Source organism: Anabrus simplex, chromosome 13 (assembly GCF_040414725.1).
Source record: "Anabrus simplex isolate iqAnaSimp1 chromosome 13, ASM4041472v1, whole genome shotgun sequence".
In the NCBI taxonomy this organism is placed as follows: domain Eukaryota; kingdom Metazoa; phylum Arthropoda; class Insecta; order Orthoptera; family Tettigoniidae; genus Anabrus; species Anabrus simplex.
This window is the reverse complement of record NC_090277.1, coordinates 17,610,473-17,625,770: the sequence shown is the minus strand read 5'-3', so window position 1 is coordinate 17,625,770 and position 15,298 is coordinate 17,610,473. Positions and strand designations below refer to the sequence as shown.

Here is a 15,298-nt window from a genome sequence, read left to right as displayed (position 1 = left end):
TAACTTTCGGGGCAGGTTCTAAGCGTTCCCCTATGTAACCTTTTCCTAAAATGTAACTTCTCTTTTCTTCTATTCTCTTGTAAAGCGACATACTGGGATAGAGAGTGTTAACCCTCTCGAGCTCCCACTCACATTGTTTGAGGTGAACTTATTTTTCGCAACCTATTCTTCAGTAATGTAAGTTAGTAATTTCTTAAGTCACCTCTGTAGTATGGGATTAGCCCTTGCATCAGTGGCCTTAGAGCCAAAATAGGTCTTAAAGACAAAGTGTATTAGGAGTGCAAGTTCGCCTCCTCTCAAATTGTGATTTTAGAGGTCATGTATTAGCTTTCTTGTCATTTAACAGACCTCAGTAGATTGGGTATTTTGCCCCTGTGTATATGTCCTTTGAGGACGGCTTAAAGGTGGAGTTCGGAGTGGCCTATGATAGGCTTGTATTTTAAGGGTAAGTTGCCCTTTTTGAAAATTGTGTTTCTGCCTCAAGGAGGCTTTTGGATGTAATTGGAAGCCGGTGTTTCTGGCATGTTTGGGGGTTTTCGGCCCCTTTGTTGTATGGTGTTCATTGTAAGGTTGGGCTCATGGCTCAAGAATTATGTTTCTGACTTTTTGAAGCCCCAAATGGGGTACCTATGTAAATGTATTTGTCAATCGTGTTTCGGCTACTAAGTACCTGTTCTATTTGTTGTTACCTAATTTTGAAAAGAAAATATAACCTTGTTAAATTTTAAAATTAATTTCACTTTAGTAGCTTGAGACCCCTTCACCACCCAGCACCTTCTTTCATGCATAACTACCACAAAAACACGGTAACATTTAACACAGCTACTTACCATCAAGCACTCTTCTTCACTCGCGCTTCTACAAGACTACAGTTTCATCTCTTCACATGAGAGTTTCAACAGTTCAACAATTTTTATGCTGACGTTTGAACTGTTTTATACCCAATAAATTTTCTCTAACACCCTCAACCATCAAAAGGCCCCGCTTTACTTGTTTCAATGTATCAATTTATTTCAAACCTCACTTGAAGTGAGCAACGGAAACGTCTCTTTACAAAATTTACGTTCTTAAAAAACTACCAGTATACAATTTATTACCAATTTTCAAACAAGGACATTCATAAATTTACGACTATTTGTATAGTAGACTTTATCAAGGTTTCATTTTAAGAATATCAAAACTATTGTCAACCATTTCGCTCTCCATTTGAAACACATTTCCAACATCATCTTCATATTCATATGTATTTTAATTACAATCAGGTACCTGATTAATTAACTTTCAGATTGAGATTAGGCTGAAGATGCCCTTAATTAAAGGGCGAAACATGTCCCTATAGTTTTATTTACAGATTTAATTCTTTATTAACATCTCTTTTTAAGTACTGAATAGGTGGAATAATTAAACTTCATTATTTATTTGACTTCATTGTACATTTCAATACGGACCAAAATATGAGAATTATAACATGAATTATCAATCGCCAAAAAAAGTTTTTTTAAAAGCAACGTACAGTCACTCCAAAACTGAATGAGCCTACTCTTGATGTCAATGATGATGATGATGATAATAATAATAATAATAATAATAATAATAATAATAATAATAATAATAATAATATTGGTTTTACGTCCTACTAAACGCTTTGATGGTTTTCGGAGACACCGAGGTGCCAAAATGTTGTCTTGCAGGAGTTATTTAACGTGCCAGTAAATCTACCGACACAAGGCTGATGCATTTGAGCACCTTCAAATACCACCAGACTGAGTTAGGATCAAACCTGCCAAGTTGGGGTCACAAGGCCACTGAGCCCTACTCTTGAAATCAAGGTATCTTGATACAGTATTCTGTTTTGGAGCGACTGTACACTGACTCACATTGTTAAAAAGAGACAGGTTCCACCTATTCAATACAATTGACTCTCAGTTCAATATGGATCAATTATGAAGTTTTTAACTTTAAATGTACATTGACTCTCCGACTCCTGAGTCCACGATCATAACGTACAGTAACTACTGTACACACACGTGCACAGACCGCCAATTGGCATTGGAGACATGACTTCATACATTTTTTTACTATGTAATTTTATGTTGTGAAAATTATTTAACTTTTAACTGTTAGAAAGAAGAGGATGCTATTCAAATTCAACAGTCACAAACTTTATTATCCATTCCACTGTTGACGAATAATGTACTGTAATGTGCCCTCTCTCAGCCCACAGAGCATAGGGTATGGTATGCTGGTCATTTCTATTTCAGAATGATACCTACAAATTATTTGGTAGCTGGCAGATTGTGCCGAAAGCCTGCAGTGTAACATCTTGGAACTTGAAAATAGGTGCAATGAGTATGGTTTGAAAATTAGCCTCTCGAAGATTAAATTGATTTTACTTTACAAAAAACAATATGTATATGAGTTTCCACCTTATCAATACAAATTTATTTTACATTAAGCAAGTAAATATAGTCAAGACTAGTTTCGACTCCTAGGGGGTCATCCTCAGTTGACAAGCGTTAAAAATGTATTGTTTACAAAAACATCACATGTAGTGGTAAAAGCTTAAATTAATTTGAACCGATCATTAATGTTGGATGTCTGGTACATGATTGACTAGTGTGCATCATCCATGAAGACACATTATTTTTTATGCTACTACCATCCAATTTTTTAGGTTATACAATATGGAATATACATGCATTTATGCAACTCAACAGTGGCAAGTTTAACAATGTACATTTAAAGTTGGTTCATAAATTACATCTAGCTAAAACAGTGGTATATGTATGTCATATATGCCTGGTTAAAAACACATTACATTAATGTTATTGATATGTGGTGCAACATGTACATTGTTTTGGAACAAATGGGGTTGACGAATTTTCCATAACAGTCTTAGATAGTGTTCTAATAAAATGGGTCCGTAAAAATATTTATATGTACAAAACAGTTAGCATTTTAATAATCCGCTGTAGATCAGGTAATGCTTAGATATATATCTGGAGATATATTAGGCAGCTACTAATGTTGGAGTTATTAGAAATATTAATGGAGCATGTTTTCCATCCGTATGTCGTGATGTTTCTGGCTGGTGATATTTGTCAGAATGTGTTGAAATTATGCGTCTTGATGCACGTTGATTTTATCGTGGAAGCGTATATGTTGTAAAAACAAGGTACAGTATCTGGAAATAGAAATAATGAGTGTGATAATGGTGTGGTATGAAAGTGTAATAGTAAATCGTATGTCGTTTTACTTACGTAAGGTGTTGGAACCGTGCGTTCTTTGTAGCTGCCTGTTGGGATCTGATACGTGTTGCTCTGAGATTGTAGTTAGCGGCCGTAGAGGGGAGGTTTGGGGGGATGGGTGGAGTGTTAGTGATGGGAGTAGGGTTAGAGGGGAGGAAGTCTTGGGGCGGTTGATTTGAACATATAGATTTTTGTTTACTTATTCTTTTGATGTAGAAATCTTTTAATAAGGGAATTACTGCATGAAAAAGAATATTGTTTCTGTCTATACTTTCATTTAGGTTGGAGTTCGGGTTCACGTATTTGTCTAAATTTATGTAAAATTCTTCTATTATGCTGAGCAAGGGACTTTTTGGATTCATATTGAGGATTTGCATGTCGTTCTTAATGTCCGTGAAATTATGTTTTTGATCGTCAATGTGCTGACCCATTGCTGAGAAATGTCTGTGTTTGACGGCGTTGACATGTTCATTATATCGTATTAAAAAACTTCTACCAGTAAGCCCTACATAGCTGGCTCGGCAGTCGTTGCATTTGAGGCGATAGACTCCTGAGTGATTGTATTTATTTATGTTATTAACTGATTTGGAATTGTATAGTATGTTGGTGTTATTGCGTGCAGTTTTATATGCTATTTTTAGGCCTTGTTTTTTGAAGATATTTGTTATGGGATGTATATGGTTATTGTTGTAAGTAAACAGTGCATATTCTTTTTTATTTTTGGTGATTCTGGTTAACTTGGTTTTAGGTTGGTTTTTGACTTTGTTGATGATCCGGTTTATCATTTCTCTTTTATATCCGTTTTGTTTTGCTATTTCATGGATTGTGTTTAGTTCTTTATTTAGATTTTCTTTTGAAAGTGGAATGTTGTATGCTCTGTGAATCATACTATAGTATGCAGCTCTCTTTAAATGTACATTGTTAAACTTGCCACTATTGAGTTGCACAAATGTGTGTATATTCCACATTGTATAACCTAAAAATTGGATGGTGGTAGCATGTAAAATAATATGTGTCTTCATGGATTATGCACACTAGTCAATCATGTACCAGACATACCAACATTAATGATCGGTTCAAATCAATTTAAGCTTTTACCACTATGTCCATTTTAACAGCATTATTTAATGCCTATACTAAGCAAATAGTTTTCATTTAAAATTTTAACTTTATACTAAGACTCAATCAAGAGTAACAGGCTTTACAAACTGATTTTAGCATCTAAGATATATGCCAGAAAGGTGTTACATTGATATTCTAGTCAAAAGTGTTCAAACCAATGTCCTAATCAATAGCCAATGTGTAATTTATGAACCAACTTTAAACGTACATTGTTAAACTTGCTACTGTTGAGTTGCATAAATGCATGTATATTCCATATTGTATAACCTAAAAAATTGGATGGTAGTAGCATAAAAAATAATATGTGTCTTCATGGATGATGCACACTAGTCAATCATGTACCAGACATCCAACATTAATGATCGGTTCAAATTAATTTAAGCTTTTACCACTACATGTGATGTTTTTGTAAACAATACATTTTTAACGCTTGTCAACTGAGGATGACCCCCTAGGAGTCGAAACTAGTCTTGACTATATTTACTTGCTTAATGTAAAATAAATTTGTATTGATAAGGTGGAAACTCATATACATATTGTTTTTTGTAAAGTAATATCTATCAATACGGAAATGAAACTTATAAACAACAGCGATTAAATTGATGTCAGTAGGTAAGAAACTCAACAGAAATGAATGTCAGATTGGTGATACAAAGCTAGAACAGGTCAATAATTTCAAGTATTTAGGTTGTATGTTCTCCCAGGATGGTATTATAATAAGTGAGATTGAATCAAGGTGTCGTAAAGCTAATGCAGTGAGCTCGCAGTTGCGATCAGCAGTATTCTGTAAGAAGGAAGTCAGCTTCCAGACGAAACTATCGTTACATCGGTCTGTTTTCAGACCAACTTTACTTTACGGGAGCGAAAGCTGGGTGGACTCAGGATATCTTATTCATAAGTTAGAAGTAACAGACATGAGAGTAGCAAGAATGATAGCTGGTACAAACAGGTGGGAACAATGGCAGGATGGTATTTGGAATGAGGAGATAAAGGCTAATTTAGGAATGAACTCGATGGATGAAGCTGTACGCATAACCCGGCTTTGGTGGTGGGGTCATGCGAGGCGGAGGAGGATAGGTTACCTAGGAGAATAATGGACTCTGCTATGGAGGGTAAGAGAAGTAGAGGTAGACCAAGACGACGATCGTTAGACTCGGTTTCTAACGATTTAAAGATAAGAGGTATAGAACTAAATGAGGCAACAACACTAGTTGAAAATCGAGGATTGTGCCGACGTTTAGTAAATTCACAGAGGCTTGCAGACTGAACGCTGAAAGGCATAAGAAGTCTATAATGATAATGTATGTATGTATGTATGTATGTATGTATGTATGTATGTATGTATGTAACATCTCTTTCAAATCGTTCTCTGTCAAGGTTCACCACAGGCTACTGCATCGTAAATATTTCAAAATGCACAGGAATTGGAAACAAGCCTAGCGGTCCGTCATAGCCAACTTCCGCTATTAGTAGACAGGTCGGCTACGTTCTGTACTGTAGTGCAAAGTAAGGAAATGTGAGAGTGACTGATAAAGATGAACATTTATTTTCCGTTCTAACAGCCGAGAAATGTTGAGATCAAAATCTGCAGTAAAAAGAAAACGTGTAGTTTTAACCATACCAAACAAAGTTAATATTATCGAACGGTTAAATAAAGGTGAACTAGTTTCAAATTTAGCATCAGAGTTCGGTGTGGGTGTGACAACAGTGCGGGACCTAATGAAGAATAAAGACAAAGTGTTGCATTTTGCGGCGAGTTCTGACAGTTCGCATGGACTTGCTAAAAGAAAAACAATGAAAGCATCTCTTTAAAAGAACTGGATGCTGCGTTATTCACAGGTTTTCAGCAAAAGAGAGGCGAAGGTGTACTTATTACTGGTCCTATGATAACAAGTCAGGCACAAATTTTTCACGAAAAGATGGGGCTCTCAGGGTCCTCACCAGCGTGCAATGGTTGGCTACAGAGATTTAAGGACAGGCATGGCATTCGAGAATTAAACATCGAAGGAGAAGAACTACGTGGTGACAGCAGTGCAGCAGAAAACTTTAGATACAAGTTCAAGCGCATAATTGAGAGATACAATTTCGTTCCAAGTCAAGTGTACAATGTACTTTATTGGAAGTGCTTACCCAGTAAAACACTAGCAGCTGCTGAAGAGAAATCAGCTCCTGGTCACAAATCTAGTAAAGAGCGCGTAACCATCTTGTGTTGTGTGAACGCCAGTGGCGACCATAAATTAAAATTACCTGTTGTTGGTAAAACAAAAAATCCACGTTCTTTCAAAGGACTTGATTCCATAATAAGTTTGTTCCGCGGGTTTGCGATTTCTTGGCGTCCAAAGGCTTCCCATTAAAGGCCGTCCTTTTTCTTTTTCTCACCCTCTTGATACAGAGTTGAAATCAGAGGATGGAAACATTTTTGTTTCCTATTTGCCACATAATGTAACTTCATTAATTCAGCCGATGGACCAAGGCATCATCGCAACCTTTAAGGCGCATTATAAGCGGAAATTACTAGGCCTCTTACTTTCTGAAGAAACGTCGATGGTTGAGTTCTGGAAAAAGCTCAATCTTAAAGAAGCGCTATATCTTGCCCAGAAATCATGGGAACTAGTAATCGTTCAGAACATCACTCGATCGTGGAGAAAATTGTATGTTGATGTCGAAGAGCTCGCTGACGATTTTCATGGGTTCACTGATGAAGACGAAAATAAGGGATTGATGATCAAAGATATCCTGAAGACTATTGAAAATAACATTCATTTTAGAGAAGCGGATGAAAGTAACGTTGAGGAGTGGCTTCGTACTGACGATGTATAGCCTGGGCATCACATTTTAACTGATGACGAAATAGCAAATAAAAGCACGAACGGGAACTCAGCAGTCAGCTGCAAAGTGACGAGTGAAAGTGAGGGGGATGGGGAAGAAGAGTGCATCACAAACAATCGCGTACCGCTTCAGACCGCACTGGAGTCGGCTGAAACGTTAATGGAATTCTTGGAGCAAGAGGACGATACGGATTTTCCAAACGTTCTTGTAATTGGAAAGCTCAGAATGGACATAAGTTGTAGGAGAGTGTAAAAAAAACAGTAACTGATTTTTTTAAAGCAGCTTAAATGACACCAGGTAAATTATTTATGGCCTGTTGGTAATTTAGGTGAATATTTAGTATGTATTGTTGTAGCTTTGACTACATTTTGGTTTTAAAGAGGGTTTAATGCACTGCATTTTAAGGTTTTACGGTATGTATTAAAATTAGTAGAATGGATTATCCGGTTTTTTAAATAAATTAATCGTTCACCCCTTCCCGGGCATTAGAACGGATAATCGAGGTTTTACTGTACTGATGCTATATTTACAGCTAGACTAGTAGAAAATAAATGAGCAAAAGGTTTATGACACAATCAGAAGAGAGGAGACATGGCATGGTCTGTATAGAATGGAACTGTCAAGAGAAATGCAATTCAGAATTAAAAACATGTATAACAAACGTCTGAACTGTGTTATTACAAAAGGCAGAGAACAGACAAAGGAGTTCAACACGGAAAGGTACTTTCACCAGTGTTCTAATTTAGTGATGAAAAAGATTATGATGAAAGTTCGCCAAGGGTGAAAAGGAAACGAGATGAAAGTCATAGCATTGCAGATGATATGACGATATGGGAAGAAAATGATTGGAAGAACAACTAAATACCTGGCAGAGGGCAATTTAAGAAGCAGGCATCAAAATAAGTTTAACAGTACAGTGGAACCGCAATTCTCAGTTTTTGGAGGGACCATGGAAAAAAAGCGTACAACACAGGAAAACTGAAAATCCGCTAACGAATGAAAGATCAACAATTTGGCTAAACATCACAAAAATGAAATATGTATATTTATAATCTTACAAACACCCTTAAACCAAACCAAATTACAGGCCCAATGTGCCTTCCGCCTACCAAGCGACCGCTGCTCGATCCGAAGGCCTGCAGATTACGAAGTGACGCACGGTCAGTATGAAGAATCCTCTCGTCCGTTATTCCTGGCTCTCTAAACCGGGGTCGCCATCTCACCGTTAAATAGCGCCTCAATTAAAGGTAATCGTAGGATGAGTGAACCTGAAACCGCCCTCATATCCAGGTAAAAATGCCTGACCTGGCCGGGAGTCGAACCCGGGCCCTCCGAGTGAGAGGCAGGTAAGTTCGACCGCGGGGCCGGATTCAAACATTAATTAGCGGTACATAACTTAAAAATTCCGAAACTTCACATTCAGTTTTATCGGGGAAACTTCTTTCAGTTCAGCAACTTTGATTAGTCGAACCGTTCGAAAACCTGATAGGCAACACCAAGCCAAACAACAATCGACCACAAATAGTTTTCAAATCTCTAATCTAATAAAATAAAGCACACTGGTTGCAAAAGCGCCCAACATAATGGCAAATTCCCCTTTTTTAAAAATCTTCCATTGAAATTTGGTCACTGGTATACTGTTTGTAGTCAGTTTATGGAAATCTTGTACCGCGTAAATTAGGCCTACATCGACTTTTAGAGGTTATGTTGAACTCGAGAATGTGTTTTTTTTCTTTCTATTTGCTTTACGTAGCACCGACACAGATAGGTCTTATGGCGACGATGGGATAAGAAAGGGCTAGGAGTGGGAAGGAAGCGACCGTGGCCTTAATTAAGGTACAGCCCCAGCATTTGCCTGGTGTGAAAATGGGAAACCACGGAAAACCATCTTCAGGGCTGCCAACAGTGGGATTCAAACCCACTATCTCCCAGATGCAAGCTCACAGCTGCGCGCTCCTAACCACACGGCCAACTTGCCCGGTAGAATATGGTTTCGAAATTAGTTATTGATTCTCAAGTTCTCGAATGCATTATATTCAGTTCTGCCTATCACTAATCACAATGGGGGTGAAGCAGATTCCTGCCCGTGGTGCCCCTGCTAAGGTAGTTGGAATTAAATCTCCATTACCGAACCGAACGTCAGCATACCTGAAGTACTAGGTGGCAACTACTCTTCAAAGGCCTTTTTCAAGGCTGAAAATAATTATATTATGCCATAATGTGGAAGGTCTATCACCATCTGAAGAGGTACTATTGAGTCAACTATGTCAAACTAATAACTGTGACGTGCTTTGAATTTAAGAAACACACAGAAGTGACCACCAACGACCCAAAATTGCTGGTTTACGACTTGTGGCTGAAAGACCACATAGTCAATACGGAAGTGCAATATTTGTTCATCCTGACATTCAGTTCTTGTCAACATCTGTAACAGATCACAATAACATTGAAATAATAATAGATGAGCTTAGTAATTAGTAATCTCATCAGTGTACAAGCCACCAGGTATTGATTTTTCCTTTAATCCCCCTGATAACTTTTACAAGAAAATTACAAATTTCAACAGTCATAGTACAGTTTGGGGTTATGCACATGATGGAAATGGGGATGCTGTATTGCTGTGGGCTGATAATTTCCAACTTAACCTTATACATGACAGTAAGGTTCTACCAAGTTTCAACAATGGTCGATGGAAACGTGGTTACAATCCAGACCTTATTTCTGCCAGTGAACATGTATCTCAGCAGTGTGCGAAATCAGTCTGTTCTCCCCTACCCAACTCTCAACATCGCCCTATTATGTGCCAAATAACCACTGTAACACGACCGATTACAGTACCTTTTCGGAGAAGGTTTAACTTCAAAAACGCTAACTGGGAAAAATTTAGCAATACACTTGACAGCTTTATAAAGGAGATATCTCCAGAACCAGAATCTTATGACACTTTTGTTGATGCAGTATCAAGAGCCTCATGTTTATCAATACCCAGAGGTTGCAGAATACACTACTACCAAAGTTTAACTGCTGATTCAAAAGTCTACCTAGCGAAGTACCTTGCCCTCTTCGAAGTGAACCCTTTCAGCAAAGAGACAATTTCAGCTGGACATGACTTACTCTCTTCAATCTCAGAAAACAAAAGGAAAACTTGGTTGAAACTGATGGAGAAAACATATTTCTCAGTTAATAGTGAAAAGGCTTGGAGACTTCTGAAAAAACTGAACAGTGACCCAACTAAATGTTCAGCCCACGCTAATGTCACAGCCAATCATATTGCTTCACAATAATGGCAAGTCACGATCAACTATTAGGAAATCAGAGTCAAAAATTGTGACCGAAGAATCTGAGGTTATCAGTACTTTAGCCAGACCATTTAGTCTCACTGAATTAGAAACTGGTATTACAATGTGCAAAAGTGGTAAAGCTGCAGGTTTGGACGATATCTGCACTGAGCAAATAAAGCACTTCAGTTCTGGAACAAAGTTGTGGCTCGTGGAATTATTCACCAAAAAACCAGGCAAAAACCCTGAAGATCCAAAAAGTTATAGACCACTTGTATAAAATCATGGAACGAATGATTTTGAATCGCCTTACTGAAGTTATTGACCCACTTCTTATTCCACAGTAGTCAGGATTTCGACCTGGAAGAAATTGCACCTCCCAGATTTTGCATCTAACTCAGCACACTGAAGATGGCTTTGAGTTAAAAAAAGTCACAGCCGTCGCATTTGTTGACCTCACAGCGGCGTATGACACGGTAAACCATTGACTCCTGTTAAAAAAAGTCACAATCTTACTAAAGATCTTGAATTAACACGACTGGCAGCTACACTTCTTCATAACCGTCAATTCTTTGTTGAATTTCAGGGTCGGCAAGGTCGTTGGTGAACTCAAAAGAACGGCTTGCCTCAAGGAAGTGTACTGGCGCCTTTGTTATTTAATATATACACAAATGATCAGCCACAGCCTCAAGACACCAAGAGTTTTATCTATGCTGATGATCTTGCTCTTGCTGTCCAGTCAGATAGTTTTGAAGCGATAGAATGCACCCTGAAAGCTGCCCTAGAAGAACTCAGCAACTACTATGATCAAAACCAACTTGTGCCAAACCCGAGCAAAACCCAAGTTTGTGCATTCCATTACGACATCGACAAGCCAACAGGAAACTTGTTGTGACATGGAATGGAGCTACGCTAGACCACTGCTTCCGTCCCAAATATTTGGGCGTCACTCTCGATCGCAGTCTCACCTTCAAGGTACACTGTATGAATGTAAAACAAAAGGGCTCTTCCAGGAACACACTACTTAGAAAACTTGTTGGATCTATTTGGGGCACACACCCACAAACTGTTAGAACTACTGCACTAGCCTTATGTTACTCTGCCGGTGAATATGCCTGTCCAGCGTGGTACAAATCTGCCCATCAAAACAGATTGATGTGGCACTCAATGAAGGCTGTAGAATAATTACTGGTGTCCTGAAGCCAACTCCTCTCGAGAAAATCAATCACCTTGCCAGTATTGCTCCTTGTGATGTCAGGAGAGAGGTCGCTGCTAATAACGAATGGCTTAAAACAAATTTAATGCCTTCACATCCACACTCTGGATATCAACCTGCCCAACGAAGACTGAAGTCCAGGAAAGCCTTTTTAACATCATCACAACACCTGGAAGCATCATCAGACAAAGTCAGGATTACCAAATGGAAACAAAAGACCCCTGGCCTTTCGAAATGGATGGAACCACGGGAAGTGCTGCCTCCTGGTCACACCGAAGACTGGTTGACATGGAGGTCTTTAAACAGACTTAGATCTGGAGTGGGTAGAACCAGAGCGAATCTACAAATATGGAACTTCCCCATCGATACGGCCTTTTGTGACTATGGTGAACTTCAGACAACCGGCTGCCCCCTGTGTCCATCAAACTGCACAAGGGAAGACTTGGTGCTGGCCAATCCAAATGCCCTTGAAGTGGCCAAATTTTGGGCTAAATCGGTGTGACATCTGTATGACATATATTATTGTAGACCTTTTACTTGTATATATTTGTGTATATAGTTTGTTTCTTTTAAATGTAGTATTATTCTATTGTACTTCTGATTTGAATAAAGAAAGAAATAATCACAATCAAATTGGAAAAAAAAAGAAATTAAAACTTCCGAAATTGTGGTTATTCACGACCTTGAGCTCAGCTGGAAAGCACGCTCGCTGTACAAGTCGGTACGAGTGCGAAATGATACAAAGTTTTTAAATGTAACGTGCGCGGATAGAACGACTGCAGTTTTTATAACATTTTAACACAAAAACGTAAAATACCCAGTCTTATATTAGGACCAAAACAGTAATAGGCAATCCCAAAACCTCCCATGGCTTTATGTATGTAAGGTGGAACATCTGTTCTGGTCTCGATAACTTAATTGTGAACATAATCGTATACGATAATATTAAAACGCTGAATTTGTGTTACTTAAGAAGGAGCGGTTTCAATTTCTGCCTGAAAGCTCAGTGACCATACAGTGCCATGAGGGAAGAACCGAAAACCTTTTCAGTAATACATTTGAAAAAAGTAAAAAAACAAACGAAAAAAAAAGAAAAAAAAAACATCTAACCCTGGACATAATGTAGATGTTTTGCAAGTATGAAAATTTGACGAAACTCGTTCCGTCTTCAAGTAGAGCTGTCGAAATCCTATTGTTGTGGACACACACTGCTTTATGAGTGCAATTCTCTGAATAATACCATCCGAAGGCAATGCTAAGATGGTCCCTTATGTCAGTTCCTCAAATTACCGCAATGACGGGACGTTATCAAGATCCGTAAGTATGCCGGAGTCGTCCTTTCGTGAGATACAGATTCTTGAAAAACGTGTGATCGAGGATTTAGCGTTGATGGGACTGAAATTTCTGGACGGTTGATATAGGAAATAGTTTCTTTAAGGAACGGATAATGCAGGATTTTTACAATGTGATTTAATTAGGATGCTCGCAGGACCACACAATTTGAACGAATAATGCGGGAAAACGTAGTTTCCGGGAACGTATAATCGAGGTTCTACTGTAATAAAAATGTTTATTTTTTGCAAGTTGCTTTACGTCTCACCGACACAGATAGGTCTTATGGCGACGATGGGACAGGGAAGGGCTAGGAGTGGGAAGGAAGCAGCCGTGGCCTTAATTAAGGTACAGCCTGGTGTGAAAATGGGCAACCACAGAAAACCATCTTCAGGGCTGCCGACAGTGGGGTTCGAACCCCACCATCTCCCGAATACCGGATACTGGCCGCACTTAAGCGACTGCAGCTATCAAGCTCGGTAATGAAAATCAGGAGAAGAAACAGAAAAATGAAGGATGTTAGGTGTAATGGAAAAATTCTTAAAGTAGATGCTTTTAAATACCTACGAAGTAAGCTAACTGGGAGGGGAAACATCAAGGAATCATTTTCAGAGAGGATAGGAAATTGCTCAAAATTTTATTACTGTATATTATACACAATTAGAAATTGGAAATTATTTACCTATGAAAAATTACTGACCTATGCTGGACTTGGACAAAAAGATATCTGAGTAGAATACAATCGACAGAGATGCACTTTCTGCTAGGGATCTTGGGTAAAACGAAGAGGGACAAGATAAGAAATGAAACAATACGGAACACGCTAGAGATCAACCCCCTAAAAGATACTATGGAGAGAAATAGGCTGAAATGGTTCGGCTACGTCAAAAGAATGGGTCAAGAAAGATTACCAAGAAGAGCTGTGGAATGGACAGAATCTGAAAGAAGATCAACTGGAAGACCACGAACAAAATGAAGGAATCAGGTGGAGAAAGACGTAAATTGGAGAGGACTACAATGGGAGACAGTGATGAACGATAGACTGTAGCGAAAAAAGAGACGATTGGAAGAGGGCCTGTAAATGACCTGCTTAAGCAGAGAGAAAGGAGAAGAAGAGGACATGCTACAATATAATCCAAGGCGGTGTACGCCACCCATAGAGTAGAGAGTCTGGACCACACCAACACTGATAGAAGACGATAGGAATAAGAGTTGTAGATGAGGCTCACTTTACCTCTTAAGTCTGGCACGGCTGTGGAAACGCTTGCCACATTCTTGGCAGGCAAAGCATCTCTCAGCCGAGTGGACCCAGGTGTGCTTCTGGAGAGAGCGACGATCGCGACACGTCTTACCGCAGAGCGTGCAGGCGTTGGGTGGGATGTTCTTGGCGTGACGCTTGCGGACGTGGGCGGCGACGCTCGCCCCGTCCAGGAAACATTCCCCGCACAGCATACAGCGGTGCGGCTGGTACCGGGCGTGCGTTTCCATGTGAGCCAGGAGGTCCGCGTCCGAAGCGAAGTTCTGGCCGCACACTTGACACACGTGCGAATATTCGTCCGAGTTCACCTCGGACTTCACATGCATCCTGCAACAGGCACAGAAATGAAACATGCTCCACATTACACTAACAACTTCAACTGTATCCAGGAAATGAATTGTGGGCCACCAAAATTTAAAGGTAAGATGGTAAATTATGAACGGAAAATACATTTAAAATTTATAGGTACAGTTCGCAATATACAAATTTTATAAAACAAATACTTGAGAATGAACTTAATTTGCTTACAAAATGTACAGTCAGTTTCTAGAATACTAAGAGTATTTTCGTACTTAAAAAATTAGTTTAACCTACATCCTGAAAATTAAACTGTTGGGGTAATAGGGTGGCAAACCAATTGCATTTCCAATTCAAATTGGGGGCACATTTAAAAAAATAAAGTTTTAATAATAATTTTTAAAACTTATATGGCAGAACTTGGTTAATGATTCAAACTTTTCATGCAGTCCCTTGACATTCCTATACAATACAGGGTTAAGAATAGGAGTTTAATTCAAATATTATATTGTTTAATATGTAGTAAACACAATATATTAGAACTATCATATAAAAATCAATCAATCAATCAATCAATCAATCAATCAATCAATCAATCAATCAATCAATCAATCAATCAATCAATCAATCAATCAATCAATCAATCAATCAATCCATTCATCTGTATTAGTGCTGTTGGCAACCAGATGGCAGATCCCCTAGTCTTTTATTAACCATA

At 38.6% G+C, this 15,298-nt stretch overlaps 1 protein-coding gene across 3 annotated transcripts in view; it reads right to left on the bottom strand.

Annotated features, from left to right (window-relative positions):
• LOC136885139 (zinc finger protein 37) overlaps positions 1-15,298 on the bottom strand; it is a 144,700-nt gene that overhangs the window by 60,035 nt on the left and 69,367 nt on the right. For all 3 annotated transcript variants that reach the window (XM_067157608.2, XM_067157605.2, XM_067157607.2), the window contains exon 5: positions 14,260-14,610. In XM_067157608.2, the coding sequence (XP_067013709.1) occupies positions 14,260-14,610 (351 nt within the window). The remainder of the gene's footprint in view (positions 1-14,259; positions 14,611-15,298) is intronic.